The sequence below is a fragment of the Adiantum capillus-veneris genome, chromosome 22 (assembly GCF_014529385.1).
Source record: "Adiantum capillus-veneris isolate H3 chromosome 22, ASM1452938v2, whole genome shotgun sequence".
Classification (NCBI taxonomy): Eukaryota; Viridiplantae; Streptophyta; class Polypodiopsida; order Polypodiales; family Pteridaceae; genus Adiantum; species Adiantum capillus-veneris.
This window is the reverse complement of record NC_140952.1, coordinates 43886711-43902858: the sequence shown is the minus strand read 5'-3', so window position 1 is coordinate 43902858 and position 16148 is coordinate 43886711. Positions and strand designations below refer to the sequence as shown.

General features: G+C 46.7%; 1 protein-coding gene across 1 annotated transcript in view; it reads right to left on the bottom strand.

Moving 5' to 3' along the window:
• Positions 1–925: 925 nt before the first annotated feature.
• The window catches only part of LOC147429237 (uncharacterized), a 32435-nt gene continuing 17212 nt past the window's right edge, over positions 926–16148 (bottom strand). Inside the window, exons 2-10 of the mRNA XM_086495363.1 lie at positions 10990–11071; positions 3922–4035; positions 3776–3836; positions 3626–3695; positions 3284–3399; positions 3089–3151; positions 1770–1889; positions 1508–1642; positions 926–1439 (exon numbers count right to left, since the gene is read on the bottom strand). Of these exons, the coding sequence (XP_086351489.1) occupies positions 1304–1439; positions 1508–1642; positions 1770–1889; positions 3089–3151; positions 3284–3399; positions 3626–3695; positions 3776–3836; positions 3922–4035; positions 10990–11071 (897 nt within the window). The 3' untranslated portion in view covers positions 926–1303. The remainder of the gene's footprint in view (positions 1440–1507; positions 1643–1769; positions 1890–3088; positions 3152–3283; positions 3400–3625; positions 3696–3775; positions 3837–3921; positions 4036–10989; positions 11072–16148) is intronic.

Below are 16148 nucleotides of genomic sequence, written 5' to 3'. Positions count from 1 at the left end.
CTCACTTAGGTGGTGTGAAGGGATGCACCGCAGGTACCATGACCTTCAACAACTTGGTAGAGGGCCTTGTAAAGGCAAGGCAGTCTTGCCATCCTGACTCCCATGAAGAAGAGGTGATGCAAACTAGACATGATCACGTGCATAAGTCTTGTTTAGGACCATGAGACCAATACACTCCAAGATTGCATGAGCCAAGGGAAAACAACAAGATTCTTACCGCTGCGACTTAGTTGCACAAGGGAGGGGATGCACCCCAAACAACATCACTACAACAATCTGTTGGATTTGTGTGTTGAAAGCTAAGGAAGTCTATATGGCTCTTGCCATGTGACCCAAATGAAAAAGCATGTGCACCAGCTGGATAGGTGGCCAAGTAATGGCCAAGGAAGTTTTGTTGAAAGAAGTGCGTACGATGAAGGAAAAAGCAACAGCTATAACATCGCATTCATGACAACAAGAAGCTCATTAGACAACATAAGCTTAAGGTAATGATTTAATCTACATAAAATTGTAGTGCTTAAAAAGAAATAAGTCCCTCTTAACACTAGAAGAGAAGCATAAGTCCCCCTTCACAACTGGAGGAAATAAAAATGATCGGGAAAGGACACATTCTCTGCGGTATTATTAACAATGTGGAAGATGGGCCAACTCCACACCATATAATGTGATGGTGTTTTCTTCTTCTTCTGATGGGCAAAAGCATCCCCATGCACGAAATGCATCTCTCCATTGTTGGAGATTATCGTCTACAAACTCTTCTCCTCCACGCATCCATTAATGCCAAATCCTAATTGTGTTGCGAGGTCGTAGAGCTTTCCGTAAAATCTTCATGGAGAAATGCTACAAAGCCTCAAAAATAAGCTATGATATGAAATGCAAGTTACAACTCTACTCCGCTTTTTGAATTCACATGTTTTCCATAGTGAAGCAATCAAAGCAAGCTAGTTTCATCTTTCGAATTCTCTTTTTACAAACCTTTGGCCTCCTATGGATTAAAGCCCTCAATTTCTAAGCTTTTAGACATCCTTTCACAAATTAAGACAATTTTCACAAACTTGAGGTCCATGTATGTTCTTTGCACATTTGCAATGTTTCCTTTTGGAGTAGCCCTTTGATAATAAACAAAATGGAATTGCCTGCAACACCCATCAAACCTCAAAAGGAAAGTCATGAAACCTTTTATAGACATTTAGAAGCCATTCAAGCCAGCCGTTGGCTTAATTCTTCCTTCAAAATTTAGCATTTGGGTAGGACTAGGACTAGGACTAGGACTGCGACTATTCTACTGTCCATTCTACTGTGGTTAGAAACAGTGGCTAAGTTCCCCATGAACTGCGACTCCATGTTGCCCTGCTTCTATACTTAGAGAAGAAACACTATCAGCATCCCCTCTGAACTGCCAATCGAAACCGAAGGAGTGTGCATTGTTGTCCAATTTTCTGGTGTCAAGGTTACCATTCTCAGCAATTTTGTCTACTTAGATGGCGTCTTTGCTGAAAAGGCTTACCTGTATTTCCACGTCCATGACCTACTTTCTTGTGCAAGAGATGCCATGATGCTCGCTTCTTGAAGTCTGAAGCAACTGCTGGAAACATTCACAGAGAACTTATCCTCTTTGCTGAACTTGTGCTCCAACTTAAAACTACAAGTTTCAGCTCATGTTGTGTTAGTCTAAGTATCGATGGCCTGTCTGTCAAAGAGATCTTGCTAGCACATTAGCAAATTCAAGTTGAAAAGCATTAAAAAGCATTACAAAACAAGAGACAAACCTGAAGGTTTTCGGTCCATTGTACTTTGTGGTGCCTGCCACTTCAACATGAGTGGCCTTCCAAAAGCTTTGACTACCTTGCAGAACTAGTTCTCTGCGACCATCGCTTCCAAAAAGAGCACTGAAAGTGAAATTATAATAAGATTAATCCTTGGATTTTTCATTGCATACAGAGTGGTGGGTGCAATTTCAACACGCTTCATAAAATGATGAGAAAACTACTCTGCTTATGTGTAAGACAGTGGTTGCAATCAAAATATGACACTGGTCTTCACTGGTCTTCACTGGTCTTCAGACATTGTCTTGGCAGGATAATTTGTCACGATAAGATCACATCCGTGCCAACCTTGGCTTTCAAGAGGATCTGATTTGAACTTCTGAAAACTAAACAGCAATGTGGCAGCCAACACATGGTGATTGAGGAGCATCCATCATTACCTGTCGGTAATTGTAAGATCACTTGAGCCCCTCAAAAAAAAAAAAAGCGAGGCATCATCTGCATAGGCTTAAGAGGTCCAGAGCATACAAATTTAATAGAAAGCCTGAATTTGATGGCGTAGCTCAGCCTGCTCATTGTTTGCCTCACAAATATTATAGAGCTCCAGGCCCTTGCCATTTATGCACCAAGACGTAGATCAATCAGATGATTCACGATTTAACACATTCTCACTGGTAACATAGCCAACTTCTTTTTGTTAGGGGCAATCTAGGATCTGGAGAAATTTAGGCATCGTCAGGAGGCCTGCTTATGATGAGTAAGAACAGCTTGAATCATTATGCTACCTAATGAAAGAGGCCATAGGCTCCTCAGTGTAGATCATTCGGCTCAGCCACATTCAGAAGCCTTCTAAACAGCCATTTTCCATTGAGCCCTTTACCCAAGGACAATGTAGCCTTGGATTGGGCTTGTTCCATCAATCAGTAAGATGCCTCCTCCAAGCTGATACGTCGATAACTGATGTCTAAAAAACTGCCTAGGTTTGCAGATCTTTGCTGGGAAAGGACCAATAAACCACCGGAGACTTATTATTTTAGGAACTTGATGATCTGAAAGCAACCAAGTGAGTGTGTCCATGTATCTCAAACTGCATGACATCCATGTCCATGGCTGTTTTCTGTCGTTGAGGATCGATGGTCACCAACTTGAGGCTTATTTCATCGATTATCGTAATTTGGCATGGATGACTTCACAATTAACCTCGTATGACATTCATCTATGTGTGGATTTTATCCACACCTATATTCAAAAGAAGAAGACGTTATTTCAACAACCCAAGTTTTGTCTCATGAAGCAACCGAGGAGGGCTATAAACAATTCACCGTGATATGAAGCTGGAATCAATTGATGACCAAGCAACATCCAGGCTGGAGTATCCATTTCCTCTGGACGGCATTGCCAACAAAAAAAGAGTAAAAATACTAATTAGCGTTTCCTTGACAATTTACAAAGAGTGTCAAGAAAACTATGTGATCATGTAAAGAGCAATTAGCTCTAAGAGTAAGAAGTGAAGCTACTGGAGATCAGTGCTGACTGAACTCTTTAATGTAAGCTCAGCAGGCAGTGCAGCACTGGACTGTATATGCAAGTGATGGAGTGCACTTCGTAAGTTCTTCATAAACTTTCCAGCAACCTGCATAATGTTTCGGGCTTGCTTAAGATAAAACTGTCCGGCAAGTTCTGTAACTAAAACAAGCAACTTTCTTTTCACCACAAACTTGGATTCTGTGATCAGGGCAATTTGAGCAGCATATTATAATCTCAACTCCCACGACCATTAAACAGAGGAGCTTTTCTATGGAATTAATGGTAGTGAGCGAGATCACAATAAAAAGCATGAAAGTGCGCCTTTTGCTGACCTTATAATAGCTCTTTTCTTGCTGGAATTCGATACACAAAGTTGGGTCACTGGATAAACCTTCAGCATAACTGTAATTGCAAAAGGCAAGAAAGAGAAATTAAAAAGACGTCTCAAGAAAAGAAAACTTAAGAAACAGAGATATTCAGACCTTGAAGAAAGTAGGAGCCCCTCATTCACATTATGGCAAGCATCAAGACTGCAAAAAGAATCTGCCAAGACTTAGCTAAGAGCAGCTTTAATACTTGTTTATGTAGGGTGCTAAGATGAGCCACAAAATAAAACGAGCATGCCAACCTCCTCTGGAATTACTTGCATAAAACAGCTTCATACAGCTACTTAAACTTAGATTATGTGAGGTTGACAGTGAGAAACTTCTCTCGCATGCATGGCCTCCATAGCTTGCCAAAACTGCATCATATCAGTTAAATTAACAAGAAAGTAAGATGCTCCGAAAGAAAGTTAGCAGGCTTATTAATAAGCTACTAGTTCTAATTTACCAAGCAGCATTTCCACAAAGATACTTAGCTAGGTGAAATAAGCAGTACTGGATCGGTCATAGGGACACGTTCTACCTGTTTGAGTGCTGTTGTCTGCCTGGAGTTCTACTTTCTCTTTAGTCCAAATTTTGTCGGTTTAGAATGTCATAAACTTGTGCTTGAAACACTAGGAATGGAAATTAATTTAAAAACTGGCAGAAAAAAGTAAAAAGTTCACCTTCCAAATTCTTTATACAGATTAAGTTTGTTCACCTGTTTTGTGGCAATTGGTTGTGTGTCACAAAGCCACTGAAGACCCGGCGGGTTAAGGTTTCCCAGACCCCACCCTAACTGACTTGTAGATCCCGGCCAAGGGGCCTAAACCCTAGAAGCACTAGAAGAAGCAGAAGTTCTCATGATCGCCATTTGATCAGAGGATAGTGACGGGCTCGCTACTGCAGTTCGCCCCCCCCTGCTGTGCCATCACTACCTCCCCCCCACTGCCCCCCCGCCCGCGCCAGCCCCTGCGCGCGGCAGCCCTGCCCGCCCATCCCCCTGCTGCGCGTACCCGCCTGCTGCCCCCCCTTTTCGCGCTGCCCCCAGCCCGCTGCCTCCCTTTCGCGCCGCCATCCCCCCCCCCCCCCCCCCCTCCCCCCGCTGCCTCTTGAGAACCAGAACATTGCCCGCCTGATCCCCCCCCCCCCCCGGGATTCTTTTTTCCCCGAAGCCTCCTGCAATTGGCTCGTGCAGCACTGTCTCTTTGGGTAGTGCTCGGCGCGCTCGGTTGCAGAATCTCTCCACCGCCCGTTTCTTCACCATAGCAGTAGACACACACGGAGGCTCCAGCTCTGCCACAGAGGGACTCGTCCGAAGCCCCCTCGCCCGACCCCGCTGAGCCCACCATTCGACTTGCTCTTTCGCCGACAGAGCAAGCGAACCTAGCCGCAGAGGTAGAGCGGTTGCAGGCGACTTCTGTCATCTACAAGATTCTCGGCACCCGACCTAGCAGAGGAGAGCTGCGTGACCTTCTCCAGGCCCGCCTTCTCGCAGAGGTGGGCAAGATCTTGGACGTACAGATACTCGGACGAGGTTACTATCAGATCGAGTTTAAGACCTCCGAGATGGCGTCCAAGGTCATCGCCTCGAGTCCATTGACCATCCGAGCAGCACGAGCCCACTTTCGACAGTGGAGACATGGTTTCGACCCTGCTTCGGATGTTCTAGTAGAGGAGGCAGACATCCCCATCTCTGTCTGCTTTCCGGGGTTGCGGAGGGAGTACTTACCACTTTTGTCCAGGATCGGCTCAGCCATTGGGACTGTCCTGGAGACACCTCGCACAGCAGCCTCAGTAGCTACCAAGGCGGCTGGCATTCCCTCAGTTCGCGTTTTGGTCAGAGACACTCACACGCTCCCGAAGGTTATTCTTCTACCTCGGGTGAGTGGGGGTTCGTTTAGACAGAGTGTGGAGTATTCGGGCCTCCCAAACCAATGCTTCATTTGTCGACAGATGGGCCATCTGGCAAAGGCCTGTCCACGGAGGAGGCCTCGACCTACACCACAGCCTCAATCCCAGCCTGCAAGGGCTGGCCAGCAGACACAGACAGAGACACGACACACACATGCAGAGTCACCCTCTGAGCCTGGGGCTCTAGCGGAGGAGGGATGGCAGCAGGCCCGTGGTAGACAACGACAGGGGCCACAGCGACAGCCTGGCACTCAGAGTGGTCCTCAGGCGCCTACTCAGCAGCAGTGGGTTCCCACGGGGAACCGGTTTGGTCCTCTTGAGCAGGATGAGGTCCCTGCTCGAGCCCACCCCAGCTTCACCCTCAACAGTCCCTCCCCCCCTAGAGTTCCCCCCCTTTTCCTCCCCCCCGCCTCCTGCTCCCGCCGCCTCTTCCCCCTCACCTCTACCTCTGCCGCTCCCTCCCGCCCCTCTTCTCCACCGCTCCCCCCAGCTCCTTCTCCCCCCCCCTCCTGCTTCAGTTCCACAGTCGACCCAGGGGGCAGGGCCTTCTCCGACTGCTAGGAGATCTCTTGGCAGCGCCTTTGCCACAAGTCGCCTAGCGAGAGAGGGACAGCCTTTCTTGCCGCTCCCTCTGCAGGTACAGACGTCTCCCCTTGCAGCTATCCCTCGTGGTCTGACGAGCATTGACATCCGGCGCCGATGGGACTTCTTCGACTACGACTTCACTCGTTTTCTCGGCGACAGCAGACCATGAGGCAGCCTGCTTCAGGGTCCATGTTCTGTTCCTTGCAGCTAGGGGGACAGAGGCCTTGGACTCAGCAGTTGGCTTCTCCTCCCCCTTTGCGGCAGGGACCAGACAGAGTGGACTCTCGACTCAGTGTTGGGATGGTTGCACACACAGGTCCTAGAGTTCTCTCACCACATGGGAGAACTAGGAGTTACAGACATGCTTCAGACTTTGTGGCCATTGGCCAAGTTTACGGTGACACCTCCAGACTCAGCAGGATGTAGACACATTGTGGTTTACTTCTTTGCCGATACATAGTGCTTGCCATGCTATGTATACATTCATGAGGACTCCTGGACAGAGGAGGTTGCTTTACGTACGGCTCACTCTGCTTGGGCTTAGGCCAGGCACTCGTTGCAGTCACGCCTATCTAGAGGACACTCGGATGCGGATTACTCCCCATCCAAGCCAGCCTCGAAGATAGCCCGTCTAGCTGTTGCAGCAGCATCTGTTCTCTCTCGCTCCCCATGAGGATTGTCTCATGAAATGTGCAGGGACTAGGTGGGCCCCAGTTTCAGCGTCAGCGGGGCCGACTGCGTCAGGAGCTTCAACGCTGCCTTGTGAGAGGAGAGATTTATCTCCTTATGCTTCAGGAGCACCATTTATGTGAGAGCCGCATTAGACATTGTGGTCAGCTCTTGCGTGGACGATATGATACTTTTTGGTCAGCTGCTTTTGGACCTGGAGGCATCCAGGGTGGGATATGTATGACTATTGCGGACTCTTTGCAGCAGGCCATTGTGGGCAAAGGGATTATTGTGCCAGGCAGGGCTCAGTGGATTACTATGCAGGTTTAGGGTTGCCTAGTGGGCTTCCTGAACATCTATGCGCCCAATGTGGAGAGTGCTCGAGCAGAGTTTTGGTCACAGATAGTTTAGTCTCTACCGCAAGCAGAACATTGGTGCATAGGAGGGGACTTCAACATGTTGGAGGACCCTTCTGACAGGATTGGTGATAGCCATGCTACTGTGCATGGAGTCTGGCAGCTTGGGAGAGGTTTTGTACGACTCTGAGGGTTTCGGATGTTTGGCAGCACTCTGGTTTTGTGAGGCCCCCAGACAGCCTTGCCTTCTCTCGTTTGGACCGCAGAGTGGGAGGAGTGAATCTATCGCGGATAGATCGCTTCTACACTAGTGACCATTTCAGTGACTTGGGAGGGACAGTGGACATTCTGGCAGGGACCTCCTTCTCAGACCATGCACCAGTGATCCTCACAGTGGCAGACAGGCAGAGGAGTGGGAGCACGATGCTTCGCATCCCAGAGAGGGTCTTGTTGGACTCAGCACTCAGAGAGCGGGTAGAGGCTCTCTGGATAGAGAGCTAGGATAGGCAGGATTCTCCTGCTAACAGAGTGGCCTCAGGCCTAGCTCAGATTAGCCATTTTTTTCTCCAGGAGTCTCTGGCTCGCCGGGCTGCAGCGAGAGGAGCAGCGTCTCACACGGGGCATTGCTTCGTTATAGAGGATGCAGGAGCAACATCCAGACAGTCCTTGGTTGGAGGAGCAGTTATAGCAGGCTCGACAGGAGCTTGTTAGCACAGAGGAGAGGTGACATGAGTTTGCTTTCCACCGACAGGAATCTCAGTCGACCCAGGTGGGCGACAGAGTGACTGGTGCTTTCTTTGAGGCAGTGGGACCTCGGCACTCGCATGCCAAGGTCAGTGAGTTGAGGAGGCCCGACGGGTCAGTTGCTTCTGAGACCGAGGATATGCGTGCAGTTGCTACTAACTTTGACCGTGAGTTACTGTCTGCAAAGTCCCAGTCAGAGCGTCAGGATGCATGCAAGGAGCAGGTTTGGGCACAAATGCCTTGTCTTGTGACTGAGGAGATGCGTCAAAGGCTTGAGCTGCCTCTTCAACTTGAGGAGTTGCACACGGCTCTTAGGGCCCTCCCCCGTGGTAGCTGTCCAGCAGGTGAGGATGGGTTGACTCCCAGTTTTTTTCTTGGAGTACTGGGACCTGCTTGGCCCAGATCTCTGTAGTGCTTTTCAGTACATTTTGCACACAGGAGTGATGCCTGACAGCATGAGTGAAGGCCTGATCTACCTCATTCCCAAGGAGGGTGGCTCCTTGGATGAGATTCGACAGTGGCGCCCCATCACCATCCTCAACTCAGCCTACAAAATTCTTGCCAAGGCTCTGAGTTTGAGGATTCAGCCACTTCTAGAGAGCCTTATACATGGGACTCATACAGGTTTTGTCAAGGAACGCAGTATCCTTGACAACATCTTTACTCACGTGAAAGCTTTTGTTGAAATGTATGTGCAAGAATGCGTGCAATGTCAGTTCAACACAGCTGAACGACAAAAACGTGCTGCATTATTACATCCTTTGCAAATTTCCGATAGCAAATGGACAAGCATTTCTATGGATTTTGTAGTTGGATTACCCCAAGCCAACCATGGGCACGATGCCAGACGGGTCGTTGTCAATCGACTCACAAAAATGGCGCCATTTATCCCTACACATTCCATCGTAAAGAGCCACGAGTTAGCTCAACTCTGTATGGAACACTTACCCAAACTATATGGTTTGCCCAATGAAATTGTCAGTGATCATGATCCAAAATTCACAAGCAATTATTGGCAAACGATCTTCCAAAAATTGGAGACCCATCTATGTACGTTGTCCTCATACCATTTTGAAACTGATAAACGGACCAAACGTACGAATCAAACCATGGAGGACATGCTACGAGCATATGTCTCCCGACAGCAAACTGATTGGGAACGCTATCTCCCATAGATTGAGTTTGCTTATAATTGTACAAAGCACTCGGCTACTGGCTATAGCTCGTTTACGCTTATGTACGATTATGAGTCAAAACCACCAATTGCCACCCGATTCAAGGGGATCAAGATGCAATCGGTAGACGATTTCTTACACGATATGCAAGAAATGCTTCAGATCGCGAAAGTGAGCATTAAGGCGGCACAAGATCGTGCCACTTTTTGCGCTAATCATAAGCAACCCCACGAACTCCAGGAAGGCATGTGGGTGTACCTTAGGGTACCGAAGAATTCCGAAACAATCAGAAGGGGCCAATGCTCGAAATTGTCCTCTCGTTATTGTGGTCCGTTTCAGATCACAAAGAAGATAGGTGGGGTTTCGTATAAGTTGGACCTGCCTCCACGCATTGCTGTTCATCTTGTGTTCCACGTGAGCCATCTGAAAGAACAGTTAGGGCATGATGACTTAGTAATTCCTCATGAGCAAGTCCCGAACTTAGAAGACACCACCCGTTATATTCCACTTGAAACCGAATCGGTTCTCGATCAAAGGGTCCGCAAGTCTCGCAAGTGAATATTTGATCGAGTGAAAGCATCGTCCCGAGTCCCAAACTTGGGAGTTGGTTAGATCACTAAGGAATCGTTTCCTCGGCTTTATACATAGTAATAGGGGACGCCCTTTTTTGGGCTTCCCATCCCCACTTGCCGTTCTGCCCTCTTTTTTACACTAAAAATCCATTTGAGCCCCGTCCCCCGTCCCGGAATGCGTCCCTTGTGACTATGGCTTTATAACCGAGGATATTGCTAAAGACAGCAATTAAAAATAAGGGGGAAAGTGTTACGTCCCCAGACATCAGGATGGCGCCTGCAATTATGTCCGGCCAGAGTGAACTTGGCCCTTTGGTTATGAAGTCCTATAAATAGGACATGAGTCTCATTTGTGAGACATCTTGTGTGATCACCACACTAGGACTCTAGGCCCTTGGCAGCTCTACCCGCACACCCGTATTGGTGTGGGCTTGGTGGTATGGGACACCGGTCCTTGTGGTAGAGGCTAGCCCGCTTGGCTACAGGCTCCCAGGCTCAGGGGTGAGCCCGTATGGGCTCTATGGCTGGGAGGTGAGCCTGATGTCCACTCACTATGTGCATTTAGGTGTGAGTTTGGCTTGTGTCATGTCATGTGTGCAGGATGGACCCGGCGAGGGACTAACAGAGGGAGCTTCTGCAATGATAAGAAAAACCTAGAGAAAGGTAGAGAGAGAAAATGTTGTAGACCCCAAAACGATGACAATTTGCTATTGCTAAAAAATGAATACAAAAAAAGGGGGGAGGGGGGTTCCCCACATTTGTCCAACTCACACTAAAACTCCACAACCAAGAAAAAGTGGGGGCACCCTGACAAAAATGCCACAACATCATTGTGAGTGGTAAATTGGCCAAGGGACCAAATTTGGTCTCCGGCCACACATACACTAGGAAAACTGCAGAAATAGGAGAGACTTACCCCAAGAAACCCTAGGAACAGGGGTCCAGCCTCATGCGAGCCTACGGGGTGGGCACATACATGGCTCATACCTCAAGAAAAGATCAATCTACCTCAAATACGGTCGGGCACAGCTACAAAACAGCCCTCACTCCCTAAACTGCTCTTGGGAGATATCGAAGCCACCACCAGACAAAGATGAAACTCTCAACATTCTGCATGTGAAAGCTGCTTCCAAACTAGAAAGAGACTTTCTAGCAAAAAGAGGTCATAGTGGTAACTGGCCTTTGGTTACTGGGACAATTCGTCACAACTCCAACACATCAATATTCCATAAACCATCATCTTTCCCCATTGTTCATGGTTTAAAATGAAAGCAAAAACTGGTAGTTAGACAAACTGTTTAGCTGAAATTAACCCCAACCTGTATGTGTCCCGTTGTTCCATGTCTTCTCTTGTGAACTTACCCCTTCTACAGCAGCTGGTAAATGAACTTCATGTTCTCGCTGTCACCAAAATTGGAGAATCGAGTCATTGTACAATGGTAAGAAAAGAACATGACATATTCTTTGTTGTCACTTGGGAGAAATGCTAGAACAACAACCTAACATTGCCCAAAGTTTGAAACAGAATATTGGAATCAACAGAAAAGCATATCTACATTCTGTTTTCCACTTAAAACAACTGACATAAGTTCTACCAGCATGAACTTCCCAGGCGATTAAGTTAATATCTCCATGCTAGCAAGTATACGATTCAAACTAGCAACACATAATGGAAGGGAAGAGAAGGTGGGAGGTTGTTATACATTGACTGAATTAAGAGTTTCATAAAACACCAAATGAGTATACAATACATTTTCATTTGTATTGGGCACGGATTTTACCATGCCTGGTTATTATCACACTTACACAGCTCTCCATCTCTTCAGGATTTTGCAGTCACTATTTTACAGCACTGATGCTTTTGTTCCGTGCTTTAGTTTGGTATCATCGGTTCCATTGTTTTCTATAAATCTCTCCTCTCTCTACTTATTTGCAGATGAGGAAAGAAGACCACCGTAGCCCCCAAGTTTTCAATCAAGTCAGCGCTCCACAAACGGAAGGATAAGAAAGAAAAACAACTAAACAGCTCATAGAAATCCACTAGGAATGTAATGAAAGCACATCAACCAAATGACTTCCCGCGTTGCCAATCAAAGGGCTTCTTGCCATCTCTCTCTCTCTCTCTCTCTCTCTCTCTCTCTCTCTGTGCACACAACCTAAGGACAGAGACGAGCAGATGGACAGCCACCCCAGTGGAGGACAGGATCTATGAGCTTTGCAACCGAGAGCCAGAGACACAGGAACATTACATATGCAGATGCACAGTATGCTATGACACAAGGGGGAGGTATCACTACCTCTTTCGGAAGGATTTCGGGGCCCTCCATCATGTCATGTAGTATGAGGACCAGAAATGCATAGGGCTCTTATTTTTGGAGCTCCAGAGACGCCGCACAACACTACTACGCGGCTCGAGACCGCCTCCACCAGAGACACTGAGACAAAGAATAGTAATAGATTTCTTCTGCAGGCCAGACCCCACACCCATCAGATCAACAACGATAGAGCCACTCCACCGCATACCTTACACCCACCCCCCCTGTGGAGTCACACTCAACAAAGCCACCACACTATGCCAAGCCAACGACCACGCCCACCAAGGCAGAACCCCATATGTCACAAACTGGTGACATGGCAGCAGGCCCCCGGACAAGCACACTGCTGACGTGGCAGCAGTCTCCGTAAAACGCACCGACAGGCTGACGTGGCAGGTTGTACGGACGTCCACATTTTACGCTGCTGGGCTGCCGTACAGAATCTCCGCAATTTGCGGCGCAAAAAGCGGACTTTACGGATTTTCGGAAATAACGCTGGCTGATTTTAGCAGCTTTTGGCACAATTGCTTTTGAGATTATTAAGCTTTTGAGTTTAATGCTTTTGGGGCTCTGCTTTTGGGCATCCCTTGTACTTATAAATAAGCAGGCAGGGCTTCACTTCTAAGAGCATCTAGACGCAGAGTCTGCGAGTGAGCACCTGCCCGCTCTCTTGTACTTTGAACACAAATTAATACAAAAAGAAATACCGAAAGGGGCGCCAATCTTTGGGGCCAATACCTCTAGGCATGGAACTACGTCGAGCGTGTCGACCTAATTGTGAAATGTGAATTGTTTTGAAGTGAATCTCTGTTGTGTCGTGGTAGAATCTTGACTTGGGGTGTCCAACTTTGTTACAATGGTATCAAAGGGCGGCCGATTTCTCTTCTACCGGGAAATCCAATCCGTTTCTCGCAGCACTTATGGATTCCAACAAAAATCAATCGACTTCTTCTGCATCTACGAATGCAAGAGGAGATCACGGAGAAGATTCTCATGAGAAATCAGAAGAGTACGGCCCACCTCGGACTACTCAGTCTGAGATTGAAGAGATGGAACGCAACAAAGCAGATGATTAAAATTGCAAAGGATCCAAAATTTGCAAAATTTTTGACTCAGCAATCCCTTGCAGAAGTGCATACCCAATGGCAGAAGGCCACAGAGCCACCCATCAAACCGGCACTCATAAAACCTCCTTCTCCAAGGATGTTTACAGAGCAAGAATTACAAGAAGTGGTTCAGACAGAGATCAGCCGGCTTTTGGACGCAAACAACAAATCCAAAAAGCACATTAAAAAGCATAGGAAAGGAACTGACTTCCTGAGTTATTTGGGTCATCAATCTACCTTTGCATCGGCAAGAAAGCAAAAGAAGCGTGTACAATTTGAAGGACTACCCAATTCTTCTTCTTCTTCTTATTTTGACAGTTCTTCTAGCTCTTCTGATTCGAGCAAAGGAGACAGAAAAGGCAAAAAGCAAAGCTTCGGAAAGGGCAAGAAAAAGGCAAAGAAGCCTAAATTTTGCCGAGTTTCTGACAGTTCTACAGAGGACTCATCCTCCGACAGTTCGGACTCCAACGATCACATGTTTTATGCAAAGAAGAAGCATTTCTATAAAGCCAACCAATATGACTTCCTTGAAGATAAAAGCAAGAAAGTAAGAGAATTCAAAGAAGGTGGACAGTCAATTAAGTTTGACTCTTTTCCTGGATTTCGAGATGCTCCGAGGGCTTTGGCCTTCATACAGCAGTTTGACATAGCTTTCTCTAGAGGGCATTACTCAGAGCACTCCAAGATTAGGAGGGCTACATCTTTCTTCAAGGGAAATGCTCGAACATGGTGGTCCACCCTTCTACCGAGAAAGGAAGCTCGAGTTAAATGGCTGAAATTCAAAAGGCTTTTTATTTCTTCTTGGCTGACTCGGGAGTACGAACGAGATATACGAACTGCTTGGAATCATCTTCGGATGACCAAGAGAGATTCTCTGGACGCTTATTGCGAGAGATTTTGGAGCTCTTTTCTACCAACCTCTTCATTTAAGAAGGTCTTGTTTAAAGAACAGAGTGAGCAGTTTTGCTGCGGACTTCCTACAGAGATCCGAGACTATTGCTTAGAACAAAAGTCAAATTCTATTCAAGAATTAATGGGTCATGCGAAACGGGGATTTGCCATACATTCGGACAATCTGACTTATCCCACTAATGAGGTCTTGACTCAGAGAACCCAGCAGACTTCTAATGATGAAAGTAGAAAGAAAAAGAGTTCCCAAGAAAAGAAACACAAGGATTCAGGACCCCAGCTCACTAATTTTTCTTACCGGAGATACACTTTTTGAGACACATCGTCTCAGCAGCAGGAGTAGAGATGGACCCGGCCAAGATTGAGACTATACGTGATTGGCTCAATTTGAAGAATGTCCATGAAGTTAGAAGCTTCTTGGGCTTATGTTTTTACTACCGGCGGTTCATTAGAAAGGTTGCAAAGGTTGCTTCCCTTTGCATATCTTGACAAAGAAAGGAGTCCCTTTCTCGTGGGGACCCACAAAGGTGACTGCCTTTCAGACTTTGAAAGAAAAAATTGACTACGCGACCAATTTTGACTTTGCCGGACTTGCAAAAATCATTCGAAGTATATTGTGATGCTTGTGGTCGTAGTATGGGTGCGGTCTTAATGCAAGAAGGCCGTGTCATTGCCTATGATTGTTTTCAAGGCCGGAACTGACAACACAGATTTCTGAGAAAGAGCTTTTGGCGGTTATCCATGCTCTTACTTAGTAGCAACATTACCTACTCGGAGCCGATTTTACGATCTTCACAGATCATCAGAGTTTACGCTACTTCTTGTCGCAGAAGCAGCTTTCGGAAAAGCAGATGAGGTGGGCTAACATCTTGTCACAATTTCACTTCCAGATTGTCCATGTACAGGGACAGAAGAACTTGGTGGCAGATGCTTTGTCCCGGAAGCCGTTGGTCTTGGCTATTTCCGCGATTCACCATAGAAGCTTCGAGGACATGGTCGATCAGTACGTCACAGATCCAAATTTTTCGGATGTATTTAGTCGAATACAGAATGGGGAGGTAGTAGCAAGATATTCCATACAGGATGGCTACTTGATGAAGAAAACGATGTTGTGCGTTACAGCCATTGAGGGAAAAAGGTTCTAACCGAATGCCACTGTCCACCATTTACGGGTCACCGCGGCATTGACACCACCTTGAAAGGTGTGGAGCGTTACTTCTTTTGGCCGAGACTCAAGAAGGATGTGGACGATTTTGTACACAGTTGCTTGGTATGCCAGAAGGTCAGGTTTGACATGCATAAAGCAGAGGGATTGTTACAGCCTTTACCCATTCCCACCCGCCCCTGGGAAAGTATTGCTATGGATTTCAATTTTTATCTCCCGAAGACACAAAGTGGGCACGATGGTATCTGGACTGTTATTGACAGATTTAGCAAGCAAGCTCATTTCATTCAAGTGAAGAAAACAGTCAAGCCGTACCATTTAGCGAGAATGTTCATTGCACAGATATTCAGATTACATGGCATACCTGAGACAATCGTCTTTGACAGAGATCCCCAATTCACGAGTTTGTTTTGGAAGGCTATTTAAGAGATCATTGGCACACGGTTGCAATTCGCATCATCATTCCACCCGCAAACAGATGGGCAATCTGAGATTGCAAATTCAGTCGTACTGGATTTATTGAAGTCTTACATTTCTGATCAGAAGACTCAATGGAAAAAGTTTTTGCCCTTGGAGGAATTTGCCTACAATAACACGATCCACTCTTTGATGGGAAAGGCGCCATTTGAGATTATGAAGGTGCTACGAAGGTTCCACCCTTCCTAAGCACGAGAGATAAGATTTTTGAAGCCGACCAGTACACGAGGGACTTGGACACTGCTTTTGCCAAGGTCCAAGAGGCTTTAGCGAAATCTCAGGAAAGACACAAGAAGGCAGCAGATCGACACCGTCACGATTTGAAATTCAAGAAAGCCGATTGGGTGCTCTTACGTTTTGAGAAGGCACACCTGAGAAAGAAACAGGGAAAGGAGCGGCTTTTTCCAAAGCTTAGCATGAGATACTATGGACCTTTCCAGATAAAAGAAAAGATAAATGATGTCTCCTTTAGACTGAAGCTGCCTGATACTTGGAGAATTCACAAT